At 44.2% G+C, this 25154-nt stretch overlaps 1 protein-coding gene across 1 annotated transcript in view; it reads right to left on the bottom strand.

Annotated features, from left to right (window-relative positions):
- The window catches only part of LOC144752791 (vasoactive intestinal polypeptide receptor-like), a gene marked incomplete at its 5' end in the record, with an annotated part of 603698 nt that overhangs the window by 228263 nt on the left and 350281 nt on the right, over positions 1-25154 (bottom strand). The window contains one exon of the mRNA XM_078640644.1: positions 21980-22046. Within this exon, the coding sequence (XP_078496770.1) occupies positions 21980-22046 (67 nt within the window). The remainder of the gene's footprint in view (positions 1-21979; positions 22047-25154) is intronic.

Here is a 25154-nt window from a genome sequence, read left to right on the forward strand (position 1 = left end):
TGACCCCAACTAGGGCACCTGAAGAGATCAACAGAGGCATGAAGAAATGCCAAAACTGCGTACATTGTTCCAATGTAATTGTAGGCAATGCGTTAAACCATCCGCAAAATGGAAGAGAAATAAAGCTACATTACAACGGTGATTGTAACACTAAAAACTTGATTTATTACATCAAATGCCCGTGTGGCAAAATCTACACGGGAAAAACTGAAAGAAAATTGAAAACAAGAATTTCTGAACACAAGAGTACGATCAGAAATAAAAACACCAAAAGTAATCTAGCTAGACATTGGAATGACAATAACCACAGCATAGCCCAGCTAAGGTTTTCCATTCTAGAGGTAGTTAAATCCTACGAGGGGGTTGATCTCAACAGATCCCTCCTCCAGAGAGAAATACACTGGATCAAATTTTTATCGTCTCAAGAACCTAAGGGTCTTAATGAAAAAGTAGATTTCTCATGTTTTTTATAATGACTCTGTTTATGCATCTATGTTTGATGAATGTAACTTATATTGTATCTGTACAAGAATCTGACCTGATTTTAGGCACGTTCAATATCATTTTCTTTACCTTTTTTCATTTTACTTTTGCTACACATCACTTTCTTGTTATTTCCCCATTGCAAGATGGCGCGGGTTAGCATCGGCTCATTTGAGTGAGTGTCCGCTTTTCATTTTCATTTATTTTTGTGAACGGAGTTCCGTGTAAAAGGACTGTCGAGGCTTGCCCCTTCGCAGTTACTGTTCCCGGAGAGTGTGTTCGATTAAGAGATAGAGAGGAGTTTGTTGTACACGCTGAGAAAGATTTACACGGTGAGCGCGCTGCGCTGCAGCTTTGGTGTGCATTTCATCCGCGAGGGTTAATGTTCCCCGACTGACCGGCATGGGTTTTCGTGTCATTTGCAGGTAGAAAAGTGAAGCGCTGGGTTCACAGTATATTCTTTTGAACACTGGTGTTCAAGATAAGGTAAAGTGCAGTTTTACCTGTTTTAATATCCTGGTAATAATTTCTTGTCATTGGTTTGGATAGGAGATATTCTCCCAGTCATCCGATGGGATTTTAGTTAGAGTCTGTATTTTGTTTTTGCAGAAGGATTTAGCGCCTGAGGAGCGCGATTGGAGTAAGTTTTTTGGTGTCATTATCACACAGGCACATAGGTGTTGGTGAAGGTTTTTATCTACCAAAGTTCTGCTCTTCATTTCTCTGTTTATGAGTTCTGTTCAGTGCCTAAAGAAAGACATTTGAGTGATTGTATTGCCTTCCACATTCTATCTTTTCAGGCCCCCGACGAAGAGCTGCCCACAGCTCGAAATGCATTGGGCATACACAGATGAAACGTTATTATTTTCATGAAACTGTCATTGAAGTTCTGAAAAAAATTTTTGTTATGATCATGTATTGTGGTTGATATATAACAATAACATGTTGAGTTTATCTACACTGTTTTGAAAATTCTCATTTGATAAAAGTTGACTAAAACTTATTTTGAAAACGTATTGAAGAGTGTTGATATTATTTTAGCGTGTTTCACGCTAGAGCAACAGTGCGCCTAGGTTAAGTGTCATTTACACTTAAGATAAGGATGCTCTAAATAGTGCCTTAGTTCCCTAAACCTGCTATTTCTTAGTACCCAAGACTAGACTGATTTTATGTCTATAGTGCCTTTCTGTAAGTCGAAACCCTGTTCAGACAGTTGGGTAATAAAGGATGCAGAGTATATCTGTTTTGTGTTAGTGAGCATACTTTTCTTTGCAGATGTAGGTGCAAGCTTATTATAATATGAGTATGGATCTAATGTATTAAACCCAGAAAAATAAGCAAACATTTTGTGCAAACGTTTGTGAACTACCTTTCGGTGGTGGTGGGCAATGCTCCCATTGGTGGAATATGAATACATTATATGGTGCATTTGTTATATGCAGAAATTAATGACCATAATGTTGGTAACAGTACATGGTATCAAAATCAGATGAGTCATCAAAATTTCATTTTTCATGAACGCTGCAGACAGTTCTAAATCAGACAGCATACTATTTACAGTTTCAAAATCCCAATCGTCAGAGTATGTACTGGAGGTGATGATATCATTTAAAGAAATGTTAAATACATGTGGTATTTTCAAAAGTTCAGTGGGACCAAATGCATCATATGAAACTCTGTCCAAACTATTCCATCACAAACTGGAATGCTGTAATGTTCACATAAGGTAGGTCTCTTTGTTCATGATGAGATGACGTATGAGGTTTCAGTACCAAGTTCATATGTTTTCTTGTTGAACGTTCTGGGAGAGACTGTCTATTCAGGAGCAAGAAAACGACAGTCACTAGAACAATATTCCAGTAATTATCTAGAGCTGTAGCCATGATGAGACTATGTCTTTTTAAGTAAAATGTAGAAATCTTGAAGTTGTTTTTTGCGGGAAACTGGAGCTGGCGGAGAAAATGTGAAGAAATCGATGAAGTAGCCAGATGCAGTGTGATCTATCTTTGGCAGCTCAGCAGGTTTTGTTGAACTGGCAGATGTCTCCTTTAGAGGCATATTGATGTAGACGTCGGTGGTAGGCCGAATTGATATCTGTGTTTCATTTCTATTTTGTTGCTATTCAATTTCAATAGGAACCAGTTCCATTTCATTGTTGGTAACTTCATTACTACGTATAGTAGACTCTTCAAATGCTATCAGTCTTTCTGTCTGAAACTCCTGTATGGTAGCGAGAGGGGAGCGGTGGCTACCCAGGAGCCCACGTGGCCTGCTATTCAGTATCAGCCACATAGTGTGGTTTGATCAGATCGAAGGAGACAAATCTCTTTTCTTTCTTGCCAGCAAGGGACGGAATAAGTACTGCTCTTGTTCCTTTGACTGCCACGACAGGTAAAGACTTTCTGTATGATGGTCCAGATTCTTTCTTGTCCACAATCTTTTCTCTGACCAGATCTCTGACTTTTGGAATCCAGGCAGGTCTTGCGGTAACTTTTTTTACTTCCACAGTGGTGGTGCGTTTTTACTTGGATATTGCTTTGTAGTGCCCGGAATTCATTGAGATCATGTGAAACAGCCAAATGTTTATTTATGTCAAATGGATTTTCATCCACCACTGTGCTGCCACAAATGAGGTCAGGTGCCCACGTTCTCATCTTAAATAGGACTTCATAAGGGGTGATGCCTCCTGGAGAGTTTCTTGGCATGTTATTAAGTGCCCTCTGGACCCCATATAGGTGATTGACCCAACTTCTACCCAAATCTTATACCCTTGTTGTGAAGGATTGCTTTAAGTCCCGGTTTTTCCTCTCCACAATCGAATTTCCCTTGGGATAATATAGCGATGAGTAACGCAATGCTACACCCAAACTTCCCATGGCTTCCTTGTAAGCCCTAGAACTAAACTCGTGGCCACAGTAGAATATAATTTGCCGATTGCATATATCCCTATGAAGACTCGCAAATCCTTTAAAACAGTTCGGGTGTCAGCCGAGCCCTGAGGCCAAACCCACAGGAATCAAGAGCATGAATCCACTGCCACCAAAATGTACTTGTAAATCCCATCAGATTGTAAGGGGCTGCAGTGGTCCAAATAGACTCAAGCAAGAGTTCTGTCTGATATTAGTAGTGGTGTTTGCTCGGGACGTGCTACGGTTGAACCCTTCATCTGCTGACAGATGTCACACTTAAGGAGAAAACCTTTCGTCTGTTTAGTTAAACCTGTCCACCATTAGCGTTGTTTCAGTAGAGAAACTGTTGCAGTAATTCCTTGTGTGCAGAACCCAGACCCTCGTGTCCAGCTAGAATTAAACATAATCTGTGATCCATGTTTGGCATTATTCTATCCCCCACTTTTGGAATTTGAGCATGCAGAATAGGTTTTTACATCTAACTTGTAGGGGTACTTGAGTGGAAAGCCTTTTGACATGGCTGAGCGGTTTTTGTGTGAAGCAATGACAGCTGCCATTATCTTTCCGTCTATTCTCGTGCTAGAATGAGTGATTGCAGCTAGGGCAGCAGTTCGCACTGTTGCCTTGGCGGCTTCATCAGCCAATTAATTTCCTTCAACTTGAACGCCATCATGTTGAGGACTCAGTGTGTGTATCACGTGAGCACTTGGCAAGTCATTTTTCCTATGGGCCTTGAAGCCCATAGAAATCAATGGGAAATACCGATTCGGTATTTACAGAATCGGTAAATACCGAATCCTGGCAGGGGGAACAGGGTGTCACTTTGACACCCTGTAGCACCCCAATTGCAGGCTTGTGTGCCATGTGGCACACAGACATGCCCTAAGGGCATGTCTGTGTGCCACATGGCATAGGTGTACATGCACAGATGTGCATGTACACTGGAATTCGGTATTTTATCACCCAAAAGGATTAGGTGGTAAATACCGACTCCTAAAGGGCCTGTGGCACTCTTTGAAGTGCCAGCTACATCTGGAATTACAGAATCAGTATATTTACCAATTCGGTAATTTACCGAATCGGTAAATATACCGATTCTGTAATTTTCAGCCCCCTACATGGCAAAACCCAAATACTGGTCGGTAACGGCCGAAATCGGCCGTTACCGACCGGTATTTGGGCTCCTACATCTGGCCCTGTGTCTTTGTACTGCTAGGATGGAACATGCCTTCCTGCATAAGCGAGTCCCTGGTTTGTAAAGACAGTTCTGTTCACGGGGCATGCAAGGCTTCTGTTACAAACTTGGCCTGTTATCTGAAAGGTTCCCCAGCTGCCAGGATACGTCTGGCTTTCAAACTGTTCTCAAATGGGAGCTACTTGATGCTGAATGATCAAGGTTGCTCTGGAATGGAAGCGGGCATTTTTTATCTGGTGATGGTTAATTCCTTAGTCACTTGTTGTACACAAGTCCTGTTTCCACCTGCCCGCAAAATTAAGGAGGCAGCGCTGTGCTTTGATTCCCTTAGCAGACTGAAAGCCATGCTTTTTCGACATGACGTGACCTTAACTGCGGCCTGAGAGACGTTTGATCACCAGATTGCAAGGTCCTCTTCTGAGATACAGACACTACTTCACACTAACTTCCCGCTGCATTTTGGGGACCCTGTCCATCGTCTCTTCAACATTTCTGATACTGAAGAACCAGTACACTTTTTTTAAATGTAACAGCTCTGGATTGGTTAGCACCTTTCAGACTAACTTCGGAGTTATTCCATCATTTATACACTCCGTGCTGGGAAGCAGTTTTGGAGGGCTCCCGCGTGTCCTGCTACTTTTGGCGGGAATCCTGATTTTAATTTTGCTGCTCCTCAATGGATGTCCCAGTTTGATTCAGAATGGAGACAGCATTGCTTGTGCTACAATGCCATGAGCACATGGTTCACATATTTGGGACACTTGACTTCGAGTACTGTAAGAGCATTGTATCATGCCCTTCAGGCCTGTTTGGCTTAACTGCATACAACTTGTATTCTACTGCCTGCTTTTGGGGAACAAATGTGTATCGGACATATGCCTAGGATTACAATTGATTGTGCCATTGGACATTGGTGTACTGCTGGACCCATTTAAGGCCCATGGGTATTGTTGTCCCTTGCGTCTACCATTGCTGATGAATGCATTTCTTGAACCACCCTGGGATACTTCTGCTCCTTGTGACTTGGACAATGCCTCTGTGATACGCGTACATGATGCCGTCTCTCCCTCAGTGGCTGCTGTGGGAATTGGATGGAATCACCTTTGCTCCATAAATCTGCTTCGGGGTGCACCTCTGAGATTGTCATCTGTGGTTAAGGACAGTAGCAATGTTGTGTCTGCCACTCGGAATATGTGAAATATTTGGCCCTTTTCCATGTGGGAACAATTCAGATTGGCAGTTCGGGCTGGACTGTTCCCATGAGGCACAGGGTCAGACTGATTTGCATATAGCCATGTCTGAACTGGGGTGGCAGAGTGGGCTAAAGAACGGTGATGGATTAAACCCAGATCTTTTGACTGGGTGTGAGTGTTTGATTGGTTTGGATCCTCCGTCCATCACCACCCCCTTTTGTACCGCTTTGGGCCGCCATAAGTGTGGCAGGGTATGCTCAGACATGAGTCCCTTGCTCACTTTGCCACTGGATTCAAGCAAGCTGGGCTGAAGACGGCTGCAATGCCAGAAACCGGTCCTCGGAAGCTTGTTTCCGGTCCAGGGAAGGCATGGCTTGGCAGTTCGGGCTGGACTGTTCCCATGAGGCACAGGGTCAGACTGATTTGCATATAGCCATGTCTGAACTGGGGTGGCAGAGTCGGCTAAAGAACGGTGATGGATTAAACCCGGATCTTTTGACTGGGTGTGAGTGTTTGATTGGTTCGGATGCTCCATCCATCACCACCCCCTTTTGTACCGCTTTTGGCCGCCATAAGTGTGGCAGGGTATGCTCAGACGTGACTCCCTTGCTCACTTTGCCACTGGATTCAAGCAAGCTGGGCTGAAGACGGCTGTAATGCCAGAAATCGGTCCTCTGAAGCTTGTTTCCGGTCCAGGGAAGGCATGGCTTGGCAGTTCGGGCTGGACTGTTCCCATGAGGCACAGGGTCAGACTGATTTGCATATAGCCATGTCTGAACTGGGGTAGCAGAGTGGGCTAAAGAACGGTGATGGATTAAACCCAGAACCTTTGACTGGGTGTGAGTGTTTGATTGGTTGGGATGCTCCGTCCATCACCACCCCCTTTTGTATGGCTTTTAAGATAGCTTTAATATATGAGTGGAGTTAGGCCAATATAGAGAAGCAGCCTATTTCGTACATTGCTCTAGAAAATAAAATTTCAGCTGTAAATTTCTGCTCACATTTGCATGCACAACAATGTTGGATTTGTTTCACTGAAACTACTTTGGTCGCACAACCAGCTTCGCAGAACATTATCACAATATCCTGACAACATGTAGTAGGCCTCTCCATGCACTGGGTACAAAAATCGTCCTATCTTCATCCACGAGGTGACAGTGCTATCTACATATCCATAACATCACTAATATAGTGCGCACATCGCGAAGACTGCTTTTTATCACCAATAATAGGCAGCCCAATAGATTGGTAGAGGAGGAACTTCCACTGACACTGAGGGTCCGTACCTGCTGAGAATCCACCACTCACAGGTCTGACATTCCATGAGGGGTGTCCAACTCGAGACCAAGATGGGGTCCTTCACTCTATCCGATCAGGTAATGGGTTGGATCATTCCTTGGCGGGATTCTCGAGTCTACACCCATGCACACTCTTGGTATACTCAGAGTAGGTTCAGCATCATAGGAGTACATTAGATTACCGTATTTAGCATATATGCTTGCATATATTTTTTCAGCACCATGGTAGAAATGTATCTACTGTTCACTTTCGGTGCTTTTAATCAAGTTTATCTGCTTCTGTCTACTAATAATTGTAGCACATGTATTTTATACAAGAATAACGTTGGTTCAATAAATATTATTGAAAACGCCCTACTGTGAAATCTCTGTATATTTCTCTGAGTAGAAGTGAGCATGAGTGACTGAGCGAAGGGTTCTGTACTGTTTCCCTGTTATGTTCAGTGGTTGCCAGAGTCCATCCACTCCCTGGCAAGGTTAGGGGGCTTACAGTTACACTGTGACCTAGGTGTTCTACAGGCCAACATATCATGTGTCTGGAATCAGTCTTGACACCAAGCCCTTAGTTTATGTGGTTCGAACAATGCGCAGGTCCTACGGATTGGTAGGAACTACATGACACTGTTTCACCAAAAGAAATATAATTGTCATGAGAAACACTGTATTTTGCAATCTTGTTAAGTTTGGGGCTAGTCCTTCCAAATTTCACCTATAAAAATAGATTTACAGCCATCTGTGACATTAATATCAGAATTATTTTTTGGAGTAAAGTACATGCAAAAGGGTTGTAAATACCCACAGATTTGCATGTTTGTTTGATTTTATCACCTTTTGTAGTTCTCCCTCACACAATGCAATACCCTCAAGCCTGTCTCTGTGGGTGTCAGGAATCTTACCTGCATGCCAGAATCCACAATAGAAGGCTACTAACTCCCAATTCCCTACCGCAGCTGCCAGTGTAACAACTAGTCTGCACTCACACCCACAGGGGGGGAGGGGGAATGGGAATTGAAAAGGAATCTACCAACCTCCCACTTCCTTTCTGTTCTTCTATGTAAGTAGATGCTTTTGTGTTCAATGTGGGAAGAAGTGATGGTGAATCCTGAAAACGGTTGTAGGCTAGCTACTCTCTAATCTAAGAACAATTTGTGTAAGTATCTCTTAACTCGTGTGTGCTTATTTTCATACGAGTTAGAAGAAGCTGATTTAGTCACAACTGTCAGGGTAGAGGTCTTTCTCTTGATGGACATAAGTTTTTCTGCAGAGTTTTTAAATGATCAACACAAATTTCTAAAGAGGAAGATTTTTCACATTTGCAAACACCCTCTAGTGGTGAAAGTTGGTAAGTGAACACATGTTTATTTACAACAATGATGTCCTCTAGAGACTTGATTAAAAAGGCAGTATTTCATGCTGATTTTGATTAAAAATGAATGCTGCAAGCACACTCTCCGGTTGAATGTTTATAATTGAATTGTGTTGCAGTTATAAATGCGATGCTCTTTAGGGGTGTGATTAAATTGTGTTATTCATGTTAACAGTTATGATGAACACTCAGTTTTCTCAGTCATGCTTAGACATTGGCTCTTGATGATGCTTGATGCTGACAGCCACTCATAATCAAAGTTTGCATGCTTTATTGCCAGTATTAAGTGCCTTCAGTCCTGGTTATACGTACTTATTGCATTTATTCCTATGGTGAAATGCTTGTTGAAATACTGAGGTTGACAGCCAATCGCTTTATTGCCTTGATGCTCTTTTCCCAAGTTATGTTCAACCCTGGCATTTAATGACAAGATAATGTTTACACATGTGAGTTATGGTTCAAGATCCCCTCCTGAAAGGAGTGGTAAAAATAATAATGCAATGTGTAGAAAAGTGTCCCTTTTTGCATGGTTGCCCCCCACTTTTTGCCTGATATTAATGCTCTTTGAATAAGTGTGCACTGGGATCCTGCCAACCAGGTAGGCCTATGTTCTTTCCCTAAGACTGTACTGTTGCACACCCAATTCAGATGGCAATTCTCTGGCCATCTGTAAGTCCCTTGTAAAAGGTACAATGGGTAAAAAGGGCACTGTGACCAGGGAAGGCCTCTAAGGACTGCAGCACTTATTGTTTTACCCTTAGAGGCCCTGTACCCTAACACACACACTGCAGTTGCAGGCTGTGTGTTGTGGCACAGAGCAAATGGAAGAGTCGACATGGCACACACCCCTGTGTGCCATGCCTACAATCCATTGCCTATGGAATAGGTAAGCCTCCCCTCTAGCTGGGTACACTATACCTCTGGTGAGGGTACAGGTGATTGAGACATTTACCCCTACAGTGTCTAAGTCCATTCTTAGATATTGTAAGTGCATTAAAGTCATAAATAGTATATGGTCTGGGAATGTGTCATTATGAACACCACAGAATCATAATGGCATTACTGAAATCAGGGCAGATTGGTATCAAACTTCTCAGCACATTAAGCCCGCACTGAGGTAATTGTGGGATTTAATGCAAAATACACTGAGAGGGCATCTTGAAATACCCCCTGAAAAACGTCCTAACTGCTCGCCGGCTGTCACACCAGACATGATTCTGGATGTGGGAGTTGAGAGTCTCCTGCTCTCTGGGTCCTGAAACAAAGTACATCCTGGGAAGAGGTGCAGAGCCTCCTCCCCAGGATGGGCTGGGTCCACGAAGGGGAAGCTTTAAAGGCTTGCCACCTTTGTGAGCTGACCCAGTCATTTCCTGCTCTGAGCAACTGGCCCCCACCGATTCTGACCCCCACTTTGAATGGGAGAGTCAGCAGAAAAACTAAGATAGGAGGAGAGGTATGCCCCACTTTGCCAACACCACCCATCAGGTGTGGGAGGCACGGCAGAGCCCAACTCTCAGTCCCTGCCATCTGGAATGTGGGGGGATCCATCCAACCAAAGTGAGGCTTATGCCCCCCCTCCCACTGGAGGATGGCATAGTAGGGGGTGTACCCGCTCCAGGGAAGGGACCTATTGGTCCCAACCTGTACCTACCTGAAATGGACCTAAATGTAGTATTTAGGGGCAACCCCAAACCTTACCTCCTCAGACCAGAAGAAAGAAGAAGAAGAAGGACCCAAGAGCCATGCTGAAGGAAGAAGAGGGGGACACCCACTGACTTGGCCCCAGCCCTACTGTCCTGTCCAAACCTCGACCTACTCCAGTGGAATCCCGGTGTGCCCTGCAGCCAGCAAGCCCCCAGAACCTGGAGGAACTGCCCTGTCTTCCCTAACAAGACGTTGTCTCCTGTGAGCACCGGAATTTGCTTACCAACACACTCTAGCTCCGACCAAATCTGCGAGTCTGCACCACTCTGTACTCAACATCCACATCCCGAGTATGAGTGGCCCAACACCACAAGGAGGTCTCCTCGGCTATCTTGACCAGGTATCTGGTAATTCATGACCTACCTCACGTCTCCCGACAATGCCTGCAGCCCCTATGTGGATGATCCCCCAACAGTGACCGGAGCTGTTAAAGAAAACCCGATGCCTAAAGACACTCCTGTATGTCCTTGGGTGGCCTAACCAACAGTGTCCTGGTATCTCATGACATCCCAACTTACCTCTCCAACTGGTGGTCACCTCCAGAAGATCTTAGTGCCCGAGCCTGCAGTGTTTGTTCTGACTGGAGCTTCCCCATTGAAACCCACAGGGCTCCCGACGTCGATCCTGCACCATGCACACGGCTGCCCCTTGCCACTGTGGGTGCAACTTGTGTTCTATCTTGGATCCCCCTTTGCCCTGTGCTAAACCCTAGGAGCTTTGCTCACACATCGAAGTTGCGTGCCCGTGAGCAGCCACCAACTGGAGGCTCCCCAACCCCTATTGGATAACATTGGGCATCTGCACTCTGCTCCAAGCCACCCCAGTGCCAATGAGGGTGTTCTTTGAGTGCATCTGTAACCCTGGGGGAACCCTGGTCCTAACCCCAGAAATCCAACTCCCAAGACTGGGCACTTACCTTAAAAGCCATACCCTGATTTTGTCCCAAAGGACTGCATTGACTGCTTTTCTGTGAAAAAGTTCAAAGTGTGTAGTTGTAAATTGTATGGGAACCTAAGAAACTCGGATTTAAGAAAAATGAACTTACGGGGCGTGGCTTGGAGCCAGCGACAGATGGCAAGTGTCTGGGTAGACCTCCGGGACTCGGTGCGCGAAAAGTACTCTTGCGACCCTCCATGCTGCTTCTCTTTGCCCAGATGAGGTGTCTGATGTTGCAGTGAGGACCGACGATGTTTTTGCTGTGCTCATCGACCTTCGCTTCACCTGAGGAGTCCTCCTCCTACTGAAGGCTCGATTCTCTCCAGCAAAGCCGGCCTCCATTTTGCATATTCAGCGGTGATGCGCAGCTCGTGATTCCAGTCATGAGGAAGTGAGTTTCTCCTTCGACTGCCTTGTTTTCTTCATTTTTTGAGCTCCTAATTTTTTTATTGCTGTTTCTCTGCTCATAATGGATATGGAGATTGAACTCTTCTCTTCTGAGTGACTTTGCTTGTACAAAGGACTTGTTCAGCCTTTTGGATATATTTTTGAGGTGTGGGTTTTTTGTGTGCTGAATTTACAGTTTTTAACAGCATTTTGACTTTAATAAGTCATTATCCCATACTCTTATACATTTATGGGACACTTAAAAAGGGCTAATGACCCACTTCCAACCTCTGCTCCAGATTTATTAAAAATTCCACTATTTTATTCAAAACTATCAAGTATGGAAGACTCCTTGGTCGCTTTGCACAAGGTTCCCACCTCTTCTGGATCTCACAGCAATCCTCCTCTATCTACCACTGGGAAGGCTACCACTAAATGCCTAAAAAAAGACCCTCATTCTCCTACAAAATCTGTGTCATCTGTCTTAATGGAGCTCTTACAAGAGGCCATTTGTAGAAGAAACTAACTCTACATTGCAGCTTCTCACAGACAAATGGCCCCAAATGGACGAAAGGATGAATAGAGCGGAACAGAGCATTACCACGCTTAACTCTGCTGTAGGTGACCCATGTTTCTTCTCTTTATAAACGGGTCCAAAATTTGGAAAACAGAAACAGAAGGAACAATGTGCGCCTGTATGGTCTGCCCGAAGGGTCAGAGGGCTCTGACCCCATTTCTGTCTTTAAATCTTTCCATACCAAGATTTTACATATGTCTGAAGATTCTCAACTCAACATTCAGAGAGCACATAGACTGGGTCATCAGTCAGCATATGTCTCCCATGCCCACAAACCAAGAGGAGTCCTGATGTACTTTCTTGAATATACAGATCTTCTCAAAAGTTCTTGCCACTGTCAAGTCCTTGATGCATATTTCATGGTCAGGAACCCTCTATTTTTCTCCCACGACTATGCCAAATCTACTTCTGACTGATGCAAGGAGTTTCTCAACTTACAACCAGATCTCTGTTTACTTTAGACTGCTGCTCCTTGCCAATTTAAAGTTACCTACAAAAAAAAGACTACTACTTACAAGGATCCAGTCAAACTGAAGAGTTTCATTAATGCATGCAAACTCGAAAACATGGATACTTCAGGACCTTCTTCTGTTCCTTGAGTGGTGTTTTCTTCTTGTTATCTTTTTATATTCCTAACTCCTTAACTTTGAATGTTGGATTGTTATTTGTGCATTGACAATGATTTGTCCAAACATTTTTTGCCTATATAATAATAAGATATTCAGGGACCTTAGTCCCACTTACCCATTTTTATATATAGTCATTATTATATCTTAATATCGATAATTAATTCATTTGTGCTTCCTCACAGGTTTATCATTCGTGTTTGTACTTTGTCATATGCTCCTGCCCTTCCCGTGGATCCCCAACGTTCCCTCTGTTCTATGTGGTCACATTCCCCCCAACCTTCCCTTGGATTCTACTTCTGATAGGTATGTTTGGCTCGTTTTCTTTTTTGTTAACATTGTTACACGTTCTATCTTATGAATTTCTCTCTCTTTCTTGCTATTCCTATGTCTTAGTATTTTTTCTACGTTTTCATCCTTCTCTCTCCTTCCCGCATTTATCTCTTGTTTTTTCTGCCTTGCAATTCTTTTTTTGCCCATTCATTTTTTCTATAGTTGGTTTAATGTTTCACGTCTGTATCTAAATTCTCTCTTCTTGGAACTCATTTATTATCACATTACAACCACACAATACTTGCATTGATGTACAACTTTTTTTTATATATTCTTGGATGGTTTGCCTAGATTATTTTCTTCATTGTATAGTCATATTGTTATTTTCATGACTCTTAAAATTGTATCCTGGAATGTCAGAGGTTTGAATTCCCCCATTAAACGACAACGTGTTTTAACACATTTAGCTAAACTAGAGGTAGATATTGCTCTTTTACTGGAGTCTCACTTAACAGCAACTGAATCTTTAAAACTTAAAAGAAACTGGGTAGAAGAAGTTTATTCTTCACCAGGAGATGGAAAACGAAATTGTGTAGTGAATCTCTGTCACAAATCGATTGTTGTTAAATTACTTTCTCAATCATCTGATAATGATGGAAGATGGTTGTATACTGGTTTGCAAATTGAGAATGCTCCGATTTCTTTTCTCAGCGTATATGCTCCCCCTAATTGTGACACCTCTTTCTGGTCTTCTGTAGCTCAACAAATTTTGTCCTGCATTGATGATAATTTTATTCTTGCTTGAGATTGCAATCGAGTTGTTGACCCTTTTATGGATCGCAGTTCATTGGTCTCCTTTAAATCACACAAATCATATAAAGTATTTCTTGATGTAATACAACAACATAAGCTTATTGGTGCAATGAGAATACACAGTTCTGATACAAGGGAATATACTTTTTATTCTACGGCTCATCATTCACAATCTCGAATTGATTACTTTTTTATATCACATAATGTTGCTCAATCTTTAAGAGATACAGCTATTGGATCAATTCTAATATCTGATCATGCCCCCATTTCCATTAAACTGGATCTATTGTCAATGTCTAATTTACATAGGAGATGGCTTTTTAATAACTCTCTCCTTTTGGATTCGAGCTTTAATTCCTTTTTTGTCTCCTTTTTTAATGAGTATTTTTCTCTAAACCAGACTGATAATATGTAATTCTCTGTAGTTTGGGATGCTTTTAAAGCAGACCCAGAGAGTTTTTTATTGGTTTTGTTTCTAAAAAGAGTAGAGGTTAATGTGAAACTGCTAGGGATCTTTTGGCGAGAATAAAGAACTAGGAGCATTCCTATCATTCTTCGAAGTCCAGAGACTGTCTATCCCAGCTCATTAAGGCAAAAATTCAATTCAATATGGAGTTGACTGATAATGCCTCACTTTATTTGTTAAAGTGTAGTGCAAAATTTTATGGTGGCCAGAACAAGGCTAGCAAACTCTTAACAACTTATTTAAAGGTTAAAAACAACAAGCTTGACATAGATTCAATTTTAGATAAGCAAAACACATTAAGGTTTGGAGACTCGAAAATATTGGATGAATTCTCCTTTTCAGCTAAGATTTGTCCTGTACCCTAACATCTTGACATTTCTCAGTTCCTTTCAGGTATTCAACGTCCCTATAACACTCATATAGATTACAACTTTTTAGAATCTGACCTCTCACAACGAGAATTTCTCGATGCTCAGCAAACGCTCAAAAAGACAAGGCCCCAAGTCCATATGGGTTTACAGTGGAACTTTTTTTACATTTTACACCACTGCTTCTTCCTAAGTAGCACACCCTTTAAAAAAATGTTTTGCCGTCGGATGAATCCTGTTGCTCTTTTTTAGAAGAAGCACTTTGTTTAATTCCTAAAGATGGTAAAGATCAAAACATTGCAAAAACTGTAGACCTATTTCTGTGGTCAATATTGATTATAATATTTTCTCTAAAACTTTAGTCATACAATTGGAATCCTATCTCCCTCAATACTGGGCACAGAATAATCTGGCTTTATTAAAGGATACCTTATTTCAGATAATACCCATTTGTTTTTGGATTTATTATCTAAGTCTTCTCATGTATCTAACTCATTAGCAGCTGTGGCCTTAGATACCAAGAAGGCATTTGATCGTGTCAATTGGAAGTATCTATTTCAAGTGCTTAAATGGTTTGGTGTAGGCCCAAGGATCATATCTCTAATTTTGCTCCTATACTCTAATCATTGAGCAGCAGTGGTAACACATCCTCCTATTTTGACTTAGTGACAGGTGTACGTTAAGGTTGCCCATTGTCCCTTTTCTTTTCAATCTGGCCTTACAACCCTTTTTGTCTAAAATTTGTCAAAACAAAGATATACATGGATTTGATGCAAACAACAAACAAATTAAATTGGCAGCATACGCTGATGACGTATCTTTATTTATCTCCAATCCACAATCTTCTATTCCTGCGTTCCTCAGTGAGGTGGAACTCTTTGCTTCTGTTTCTGGTTATAATTTAAACAAAGATAAATACAAAATACTACCTTTAACCAAATGTACATTTAAAGAAGACTTTGCGACCCTAAATTTTATTTGGAATTCTAAACAGATAAAATTCTTGGGGTTGTATTTTGCCCCTTCAATTCCATCAACACTTTCTTTATGTATGGAAAAGTGCATACAAAGGATCTCCACATTAACATCCGAATGGCATCCTTTATATCTGTCATGGTGGGGGCGACTGGATACTATTACGATTAAGCTTTCTCCTATAGTATTATATAACATTTCTAATATTTCAAAATCTATTACCTCAAAATTCTTCAAAAAAATTAATTCCATTCTGTCTTCACTCTTGTGGAACGCTAAAAAATCTTGCATGTCATTATCGAGACTAATAAACCAAAATCCGATGGTGGGATGAACTTTCCTGACTTCGCCACTTATCACAATCCTTCCTATTTCATCAATCCTTGAGATGGCTTTCTAAAACTCAGGCGAATCATCCTTTGTGGGTGAACCTTGAAAGTTCATATCGCTCTCCTTTTTCCTTCAAAGAGTATCTTTTCTTCACCCGCAAACCTCAAACTATCTACTCCTATCCTTAAACATACCTGCAAACTTCTAGACTCGAATCCAAAATTGAATCGCACAGATTTGAAATCCTTTCTTGATTCTACATTGTGACACAATAACTTTATACTAATCCATGGCAAACCCTTTTATTGGAAGTCATGGAAACACAAAGGTTTAATTTGGACTCATCAGCTTTTCTCGCAGAATGGAATTATATCTCTCACACAGGCTAGTCAGCGTTTTGATTTCCAACCTTCTTACCAGCCCAAATACACTCTTTTAAAATAAGCTCATAATACTGCTTATTCTCAGGTTTTATCTTTCAGCCATCCCACTCCTCATTCTGTCAATAGGCTACATACATTTTTATATTCATGCCCCAAAGCCTCTACTATATATGATCATCTCCGTAATCCGCCTCCTGTAGGTGGGTAGGATCTGCTTACTATGGTTACCCCCCACTTTTTGCTGGTGTTTCACTGTTTTTAGACTTTTGTCTGGCTGGTGCCCTGCTAACCAGGACCCCAGCCTAGCTGCTTCCCCTCAAAAAGGATTGCATGTATGTTAGGTACACTCCAGTTTGGTTACTGGGGTACCCTTGTGAGTCCCTATTATATGGTACCTTAGGTACCAAGGGCATAGGTACCCCAGAGGCCTACCGGGGGCTGAAGCATGTATTATGCCACCGCTGGGAAGCCTTCCAAAATGACACCACAGGACTGGTACTGCAGCCTGGGTAAGGTGGTGCATGCACCCCTTACTGAGATATAGGTTACCTAAATCTACCTTTAATCACTGACACATATAAACCTATCAGTCACTCCTATGGCAGGCCTTATCAATCCTGAAGGCAGAGTGCTTGGTTTTGAGTGAGAGGGTGCCCATGCATGAGCTGGGCCCCCCGTGCAGCTTTCGGAGCCTGTTCTCTGATGCTGTTCTGTTATGCAGCCACACCATGTACTCTTAAGTGCATTATAATCTCGCAGTACATCCTAACTTTGGAATGGCTGCATGGAAACATGTTGTGTTTGGTGTCAAACACCTTGGAATCCTACCCCCCGCCCACCAGTCCTGGCTGTGGGGGTAGAATTCTACACTTCTAGAGGGAGAGACATATACACACTGGTCCAACCGGTAATAGTTTAAAAGAGCCCTGGAATCACAAAATGGATGCTGCAGGCACAGGCACGAGTCTGGCCTCCTGCTGCTGGACAAAACTCTGGCAGGGGAGGCCTGGACAATAGGTTTACTGTCACGGGAAGGTGTAACCACCTCCCAGACAGGCTTGTGTGTATTGTGTGTATTGGGTCTGGGTGGGTGCACTCTGAGAGTGCGTTGAAGTCAGCACTGGGGGCACATTTGGTGTCCCTGTGCATAGCCTAGTTCAAACCGATTGCAGGGGCTACCAGCTCCTGCTCTGGCATGAAACTGGACAAAGGAAATGGGTGTAACCACCCCTCTTTCCTGACCCTCCCATAGGTGGGTCCCCAAAGTATGTCCAACCCCTTTTCTTAGTATAAGTTAGGGACCCCTGGCAACAGGACATTAGATGACACCTGGACGAAACTCTGAAACTGAATCCTGGGACTTTGACACTCTACTAAAGACTAGAGGATGGAAGAATCTCCCTTGGGGACAAGGAGTGACTCCCCTGTTCAAACAGGCACCAACAAGCATTTGCCGGTCTGCATCTCCAAAGCTCCTGCTGGACTCTGAAGTATTTGCAGCCCAGAATTTTTTTTTTCAGATTTCTTGAAGGCCAACCCGAGTCCCCAGCAAAGCTGAGACCCACAGCCCTCACGAGTAACGTGGAACCAGAACTCCTAGACACCATGCACATTTGCTGGTGCATTAACTTCCCGAGCTTTCTTGAAGTTGTGCTTTGTGTTACTTGTAGCGCAAGCCCCGAGCACCATCTGCACTGAAGATTTTGGGCCTACACTCCACGAGTGTTCCCTGAGCCTGCTTCTTGCATTTCTGTTTGAGGCTCCTTTGTGATCCCTGGTCCATCAACTGGTGAGTCCCTTTGAAGGTAACTATACTTTTCCTTGGGCTTCCTTGGTTGCCCTGGACATGCTCTGACTCCCTACAAAGTGGCGAGTCCCTCAGACCTTGCTGGTCTGCACCAAAGCCAATCTCTGCTTTCTGTGTGGGTTGCTGTTGCCAAGGCTTGTTGGGTCCGATCCGGAAAACGAGACCACAGCACTTGACAACTATTGCGGGACAACTCGATTCCAGAACCTGTCTGTCGTCGGCACCTTCCGGTCCTAGTGGCTGAAGAGTCAAGCTTCACCTTCTTCACCTGAAATCACCCAACAGCGGGGGGCATTCGACTATCCTTCCCCTGGTCACTGGCAAGTGACCCAAACTCTGTCCCCTCTGCTTTCAGGTTCTTCTCATCTTCGATCCAGGCTTGGATCACACTGGACACTTTCCACTTGGATGCCAGCAGCACTTTACAGCAGATCGCCATTGAAAACAGGTGTTTGCTCCAATTCCACTTCTAGGTGTCCTTTATCTTTAAAATTCCAACCGCAACTTTCCCCATAGAAGTTAATGGTGATTCTTGGCTGTGTTCACACACTGCACGCTTCCCCCGTGGGTCCCCTGTGTCACTACCTTGGGTGGTTCCTGGTGGCCCCAACAGTTCTAAAGGCTCTAGGCCTTGTGTCTATGCAAGTCGTGGTTCTTATACCATTTCATAATATATGGTTTAGTACGACCCTAGGGCTCCACGTATATTGTGCTAATTTACTGTGTGATATTAAGTTTTCTGAATGTACTTTTGCCTCTAGCCTCATAAAGGGACTAGAGAGATGTGTTTGGAATAATTACATATATTTTATATATATACCTGGTGTGGTTCTCCTTTCATTTGGTCATTCTTGAGATTATAGACGGGTAAAACAAGCTGCTCAAGAACTTCCGCCCCATCTCTCTCCTCCCCTTCCCGGCTAAAGTCATCGAGAAGACCGTCAACGAACAGCTGACAGCATTCCTCGAAGAAAACAACTCGCTCGACCCATCCCAGTCTGGATTCCGAGCCAACCACAGCACCGAGACCGCCCTCATCGCAGCCACCGATGACATCAGGACCCTGATGGACAACGGAGAGACAGCCGCCCTCATCCTCCTTGACCTCTCGGCAGCCTTTGACACCGTCTGCCATCGCACCCTAATAACCCGCCTCTACAACACTGGGATCCAAGGTAAGGCCCTAGACTGGATCACATCGTTCCTCTCCGACAGAACCCAGAGAGTCCGCCTCCCACCCTTCCGCTCCGAAGCCTCCAAGATCATCTGCCGCGTCCCCAGGGCTTCTCACTCAGCCCTACCCTCTTCAACATCTACATGAGCCCCCTCGCCGCCATCGCACGCAAACACAAAATCAACATCATCTCTTACGTCGATGACACCCAACTGATACTCTCCCTCACCAAAGACCCCCGCACCGCCAAAGCCAACTTCCAGGACGGAATGAAAGATGTCGCAGAATGGATGAAGCTCAGCCATCTGAAGCTCAACTCGGACAAGACGGAAGCCCTCATCCTCGGACAATCCCCATCCGCCTGGGACGACTCCTGGTGGCCCACGACGCTGGGCACCGCACCGATACCCATGGACCACGCACACAACCTGGGATTCATCCTGGACTCCTCCCTCACGATGACCAAGCAAGTCAACGCAGTCTCGTCCTCAAGTTTCAACACCCTTTGAATGCTCCGAAAGATCTTCCGGTGGATCCCCGCCGAAACCAGAAAGACGGTCACCCAGGCCCTCGTCACCAGCCGACTGGACTACGGAAACGCCCTGTACGCAGGAACCACAGCCAAACTTCAGAAACGCCTTCAACGCATACAGAACGCCTCTGCAGGACTCATCCTCGACATCCCTCGCCACAGCCACATATCTGCCCAACTGAGAAACCTGCACTGGCTCCCCGTCAGCAAGAGGATCACGTTCAGGCTGCTCACCCATGCACACAAAGCGCTCCACGACTTGGGCCCCGAATACCTCAACAACCGCCTGTCGTTCTACACTCCCACCCCCCAGCTCCGCTCCACCAGCCTCGCCCTCGCCACCGTCCCTCGGATTCGCAGAACCACCACCGGTGGAAGATCGTTCTCCTACCCGGCAGCCAAGACATGGAACTCCCTCCCTGCACACCTACGACTGACCCAGGACCATCTCATCTTCAGGAAAAACCTCAAAACCTGGCTATTCGAGCAGTAGCGGCACCCCCCCCCTCCCTTCAGCGCCTTGAGACCCTCACGGGTGAGTAGCGCACTTTGCAAATTGATTGATTGATTTATTGATTGCTTTACATTCTTCAAGACTCTCTACCTCTACCACTAGGATAGCTTACTATTAAGGTTGTCTTTAACCTACCATCAATAAGGATCGTTTGGACTGGTGCAAGGTGCCCACTAGAATAGTGGACAGCATATGCCAGGCCAACTTCTCACACATGCTGTCAGTGAAAAATCTAAAGTAGAACTATCCTGGGAAGAGGATCTTGAGGTGGATTGGTCAACCTCCTTTTGGTTCTTGAACTATGCTCCATCTTCTAGTTGGGGTACTTTTGGTGCAACAATTAGGGCCTCTTTGGTTGTGCCCCTTTGTCTGTAATAAGGCCCAGTGCAAGGGTATTTTTCCCATGAACAGTGGTGAGGGTGTGAATGCGTCAAATGCCCTTATTCAGGGAAAGGAGAGGCTGGATTTCATCCTGGAACATTAGTGTTGATTTGCAAAAGGTGTCTATGCTTTAATTTTCATACCATGCCCCTTTCCCTATGTCTACACTTAGCTGACACATTGTTAATTTCTGTGCTTGGCAGCGGATACATACATTCCCGTTTGAAAACAGTTATCGCTCCTATTGGAGGCAGACTACGAGGGTAGTGCTTTCTGAAAATCCCCTCATTGGGTGCCCCCTTTTTTTTATTAACAAATAAATGTGCACCCGCACCTTGCATATTATAGACGTCCGATGACATGTACGATTCTTCAGGTAGTCCACAATGCGGCTGCCCGCCTGCTTCGGAAGGTTCCTAGGAGAACCTCAGCATCTTCTGCTATGCGTGACTTACACTGGCTTAAAATCTCAAGCCGGATTAAATTTAAAGCCTTATGTTATCTGTTCAAGATTAGGCAGGGCACAGCCCCTAAATACCTACAGAACTTAGTTCAACCATAAAGGATTGATCGAACCCTTAGATCTTCTGGGAATGGAGACTTTGTTATCCCAAGATTCAAACTTGCCAGAATGGGCCGGCGGTCTTTCGCTCATCTAGGGCCCAAGCTCTGGAACGCTTTACCAGTTGCTCTAAAATTGGAGAATAACTTGCTGCGGTTGCGGAAGGGACTTAAGACCTTGCTTTTTTGAGTGATCTGCCCGTTGTGCTGGTCTGCTCGATATTACCTGATACATCTTTCTTCTTGAGTCTATCCCTAGCGCCGGGAAACCCACTGCGGGTATCTGTTGCGCGTTACAAGTTAAATAAATATAGAACATGAGCAGTTGTCTGAGGCCAGCATAAAATAGGTATACATATGCTAATGATCGTTAAAACAATGAATTATATTGAAAATCTAAACCATTTTTCTATTGAATATCACCAGCAGCTCAGCCACACGAGGTAGAAAGCCATTCTAATTTTTTTTTCTGTGGATTTTTTTTAAATCAAGGGGACTACTGTAGTCTGCTGCATATTAAGCCTGATGGCTGCCTATAGCGCATATTTCGAGCCGGTATTCTCCAGTATGGTTGAGGAGTCAGTCCATCGAAATGCATCGATATATACCATAGCTGATTTGGGTGGTTTAGGCACGTTTTAATTACCACTTTACAAATTGATTTTTAAACATTGAAAGCAATGAAAATGTACATCCAAGCTAAAAATTGAAAACAGAAACATACTTACAAATATTGCAAACAATATGGGTGTTTTGATGATCCACCAGTTCACATTTTCATAATCATCCCAGCATCTGGAAATAAAACGGATGTCAAATCACATGAGATGCATTAGAAGGATGGATATAAAATAAAGGACGCATTCACAAAAAGAGTTAATGTAGCCTTTGGGAAGCTAACGTAAAGGATGACAGCTCCCGAAAGAAACATATAAAAAAGAGAGAATTTCCATGATTAGCACCTGAAGTGCAAAAGGCTTGAAAGTAATATAAAATTCAGAAAAACAAGTTAAAATAAGATGGTGCAGCTCGTGACAAGTATCTAAATATAGCAGTTATTACAGTGCATGATCAGTCAGCTAATGAATAACCAATAAAAAAATCACTTTTGTAGAAAAAAACAAAACAGCATGGGAACCATCTTGAGAAGACGCAATACCTGATGTATAACGCCCAAAAGCCACCAATAATAAAGCATATGAAAAGCCACTAAAGGAAGTACACAGCAAAGCCAATCAGATGGTTGCACAAGCTACGTGACACTAGACGTGCTGTTGATAAGTTTATAAACAAACAACGTAATCAATCGACAGAAGAATTTAACAAAAACATCCATAAAAATGGCAAACTAATAAAGCAGAATCTGCAAGAAAGGAGCTACCAGGAAAAGAGAGATTTTTTTAGAGTAATATGCATGGTGGATGTAAGAGAATTCTGTAGCAATGCATTTTCATCATAAACATACCAGCATGGAGGTGGATTTACCTGCAGTATTTATGAGTTGATGTAATCACCATTCTCCTCAGTGGTGGCTCACCTGTAGTGGTGTGGGGGATCGCTCTCCTTTAGCAAGCCTCATACACCACAGGCATGGTTCTCCTTTCTAAAATAGAACTGTTTCCGTTGGTATAGAAATTTCCCCTGCATGATAGCTGATGTGCACCCCTTCCCTGAGTGGATGCATGGATATCTGGACACCTGATAATGATTTTTGGGCTTGGGCAGACACGGAGCATGCATGTGTGCCGAATATGACACTTAGGGGCCGATCATGATTGCGGTTTTTCCGCATCCCCCGGGCCGGCGGAAGTGTCCGCCGGCCCGGAGGATGCGGAAAAACCGCTGCGGAGCCTTCAAAGACCCCCCGCCAGATTAGGATGGCTGGGGGGTCAGGAAGATCGTCCGCAGCTTTTCTGCTGCGGTCGCCTTCCGACCGCGGCGGAAAAGCTCTAACATGTCTGGCGGTGTCTATCAGACACCGCCAGGCATATTAGGATGTCTGGAGTACTATGCCTTTCCACGGAGGCATTTCCGCCGTGGAAAGGCATACGGACTTTTGTTTGGGGGCCCGTTGCAGGCCCTCAGGGGTGAACGGGGGTGGGGGGTGCACATGGGGGGTACCTATGGTACCCCCCTGCCTTTGCGTGCACAAAGCGCTTTGTGCATGCAAATGCACTGCTTACATTTTTAACATTGTGGCGGGTGCTGCTTCAAGCAGCACCCGCCGCAATGTTAAAAATACCGGATGTGACAGCCAGGGTGGCGGTCACATCCTAATTTGGACGGAGGGACCGCCGCTGCCCCTGCGTACGGTCCCTCCTACTCTGGGGTGGCGGACGGACGCAGGTCCGTCCGCCATCATAATCGGCCCCTAAGTCCGCATGCCATTGCAAAGCGGTTGTTACAACGACCGCATTGTTACATCGCATACCTTTACAACGCAAGTTGGAACAGCGACTTGCTGTAGGGGGGCGCTGGATGTTGGAACAGTATAATTTACTATTCTAAATCTAATGTGTGCAACAGTAGGGAAGGTGTTGGATTTTAAATCCAACACCTTCTGCCCCCTAATGCGGTGTTGCATTTGAAATCAAACACCTTCTGCCCCCTAACGCAAGTCATTGTTTTTCCGACTTGCGTTGTAAAGGTATGTGAATTCTCACATGCATGGTAAATGCTGTTTACTGTGTGTGCCATGACCTAGGCCTGTCTCATAGTAAAACTGTTGTGTTGGACTTGGCAAGGCCTCTCAAGCACTACCCTCATGATAGTAGACCTTGCTAGGAGTTTGTGGAGGCAGCATACCCGTTTTGTATTTCATAGTGATTAGTAGTGTGAGCAGTGTTTTTTCTCTGTTTCACAGGAGTGGTGCCAACTGGCCCACTCATGCAAAGTTCAGTGACTACGAACTTAATTCACCCTTGGCCTGCATGGAATATGTGTAGCACCGGACAACATGTGATTCTTGCATTTGCATGCTGCAATGTGCTTGCGCACCTACTTATGTTACATAACATTGAATTCTGAGGGTTACAGTTTGGATACACAGGCTCATTAAAGGCTAGAAGAAGTGAGGACGTAAACCCCCAGACAAGAGAACTGTATTGCTGACATTCCTGAGTGCTGAGGTGGAAGAACACACTGAAGGAATCAGAATTGGAATCACTCAGGCTGTGGCAGACTGTCCCTTTGACAAAAGGCAATGCAAAGGAGAGAGCCCTTCAAAGAAGATGACACTCATAACACAGGTTTTAAAGGATCTAATACTAAATCACATTTGTGTATAGAATTGGTAGCATGAGATCCACAAGTTGCTCAACAGCCCTGTCTGTCAGGAAAAAGAAGAGCTGGTAGGAGGAGAAGTGACATAGATCTGCTAGTTTTCCTGCTGGATGAGGGACCTTCATCCAGGGAGTCAAGACCACTTGCTCTAACCCTGTAGCACCAGTCTTTTGCCTGCCGGTGAAGACCGGCAGATGCTTTGAGGAGGAGAAGAGTGCCCTCAGGGAGAGATGTCCAGTGGGGATCCTGCCGACTGGATCCTAGTAAGCAAAATGTGAGACATTTGGTCTGGTACAAACCACTGCAGGAATGCAGGTTACCCTCCAGATCAAAGTCTGTGACCCCTGTTTCACCAGCAAGGGAGACACTGTGAAGGGAGGGTCATCACCTGCATGAACATCAAAGTCAGAGATACCCTTATGATCAGGAGGGGGGCCCCTGTAAAGTGTCAGCCATCTCCCATGTGAGTATTAAATTCAATGACCACCCATGTGACCAGGAGGGCACTGTGTAGTGTGAGCTGTCACCAGTGAGTGCAGTGGCACTCTGAAAGGGGTACTGCAGGGCCGCCTTTAGGGAAGTGCGACTGGTGCAGCCACACTGGGCGCTGGACAGGGGTAC

Source organism: Lissotriton helveticus, chromosome 5_1, assembly GCF_964261635.1.
Source record: "Lissotriton helveticus chromosome 5_1, aLisHel1.1, whole genome shotgun sequence".
NCBI classification, from domain to species: domain Eukaryota; kingdom Metazoa; phylum Chordata; class Amphibia; order Caudata; family Salamandridae; genus Lissotriton; species Lissotriton helveticus.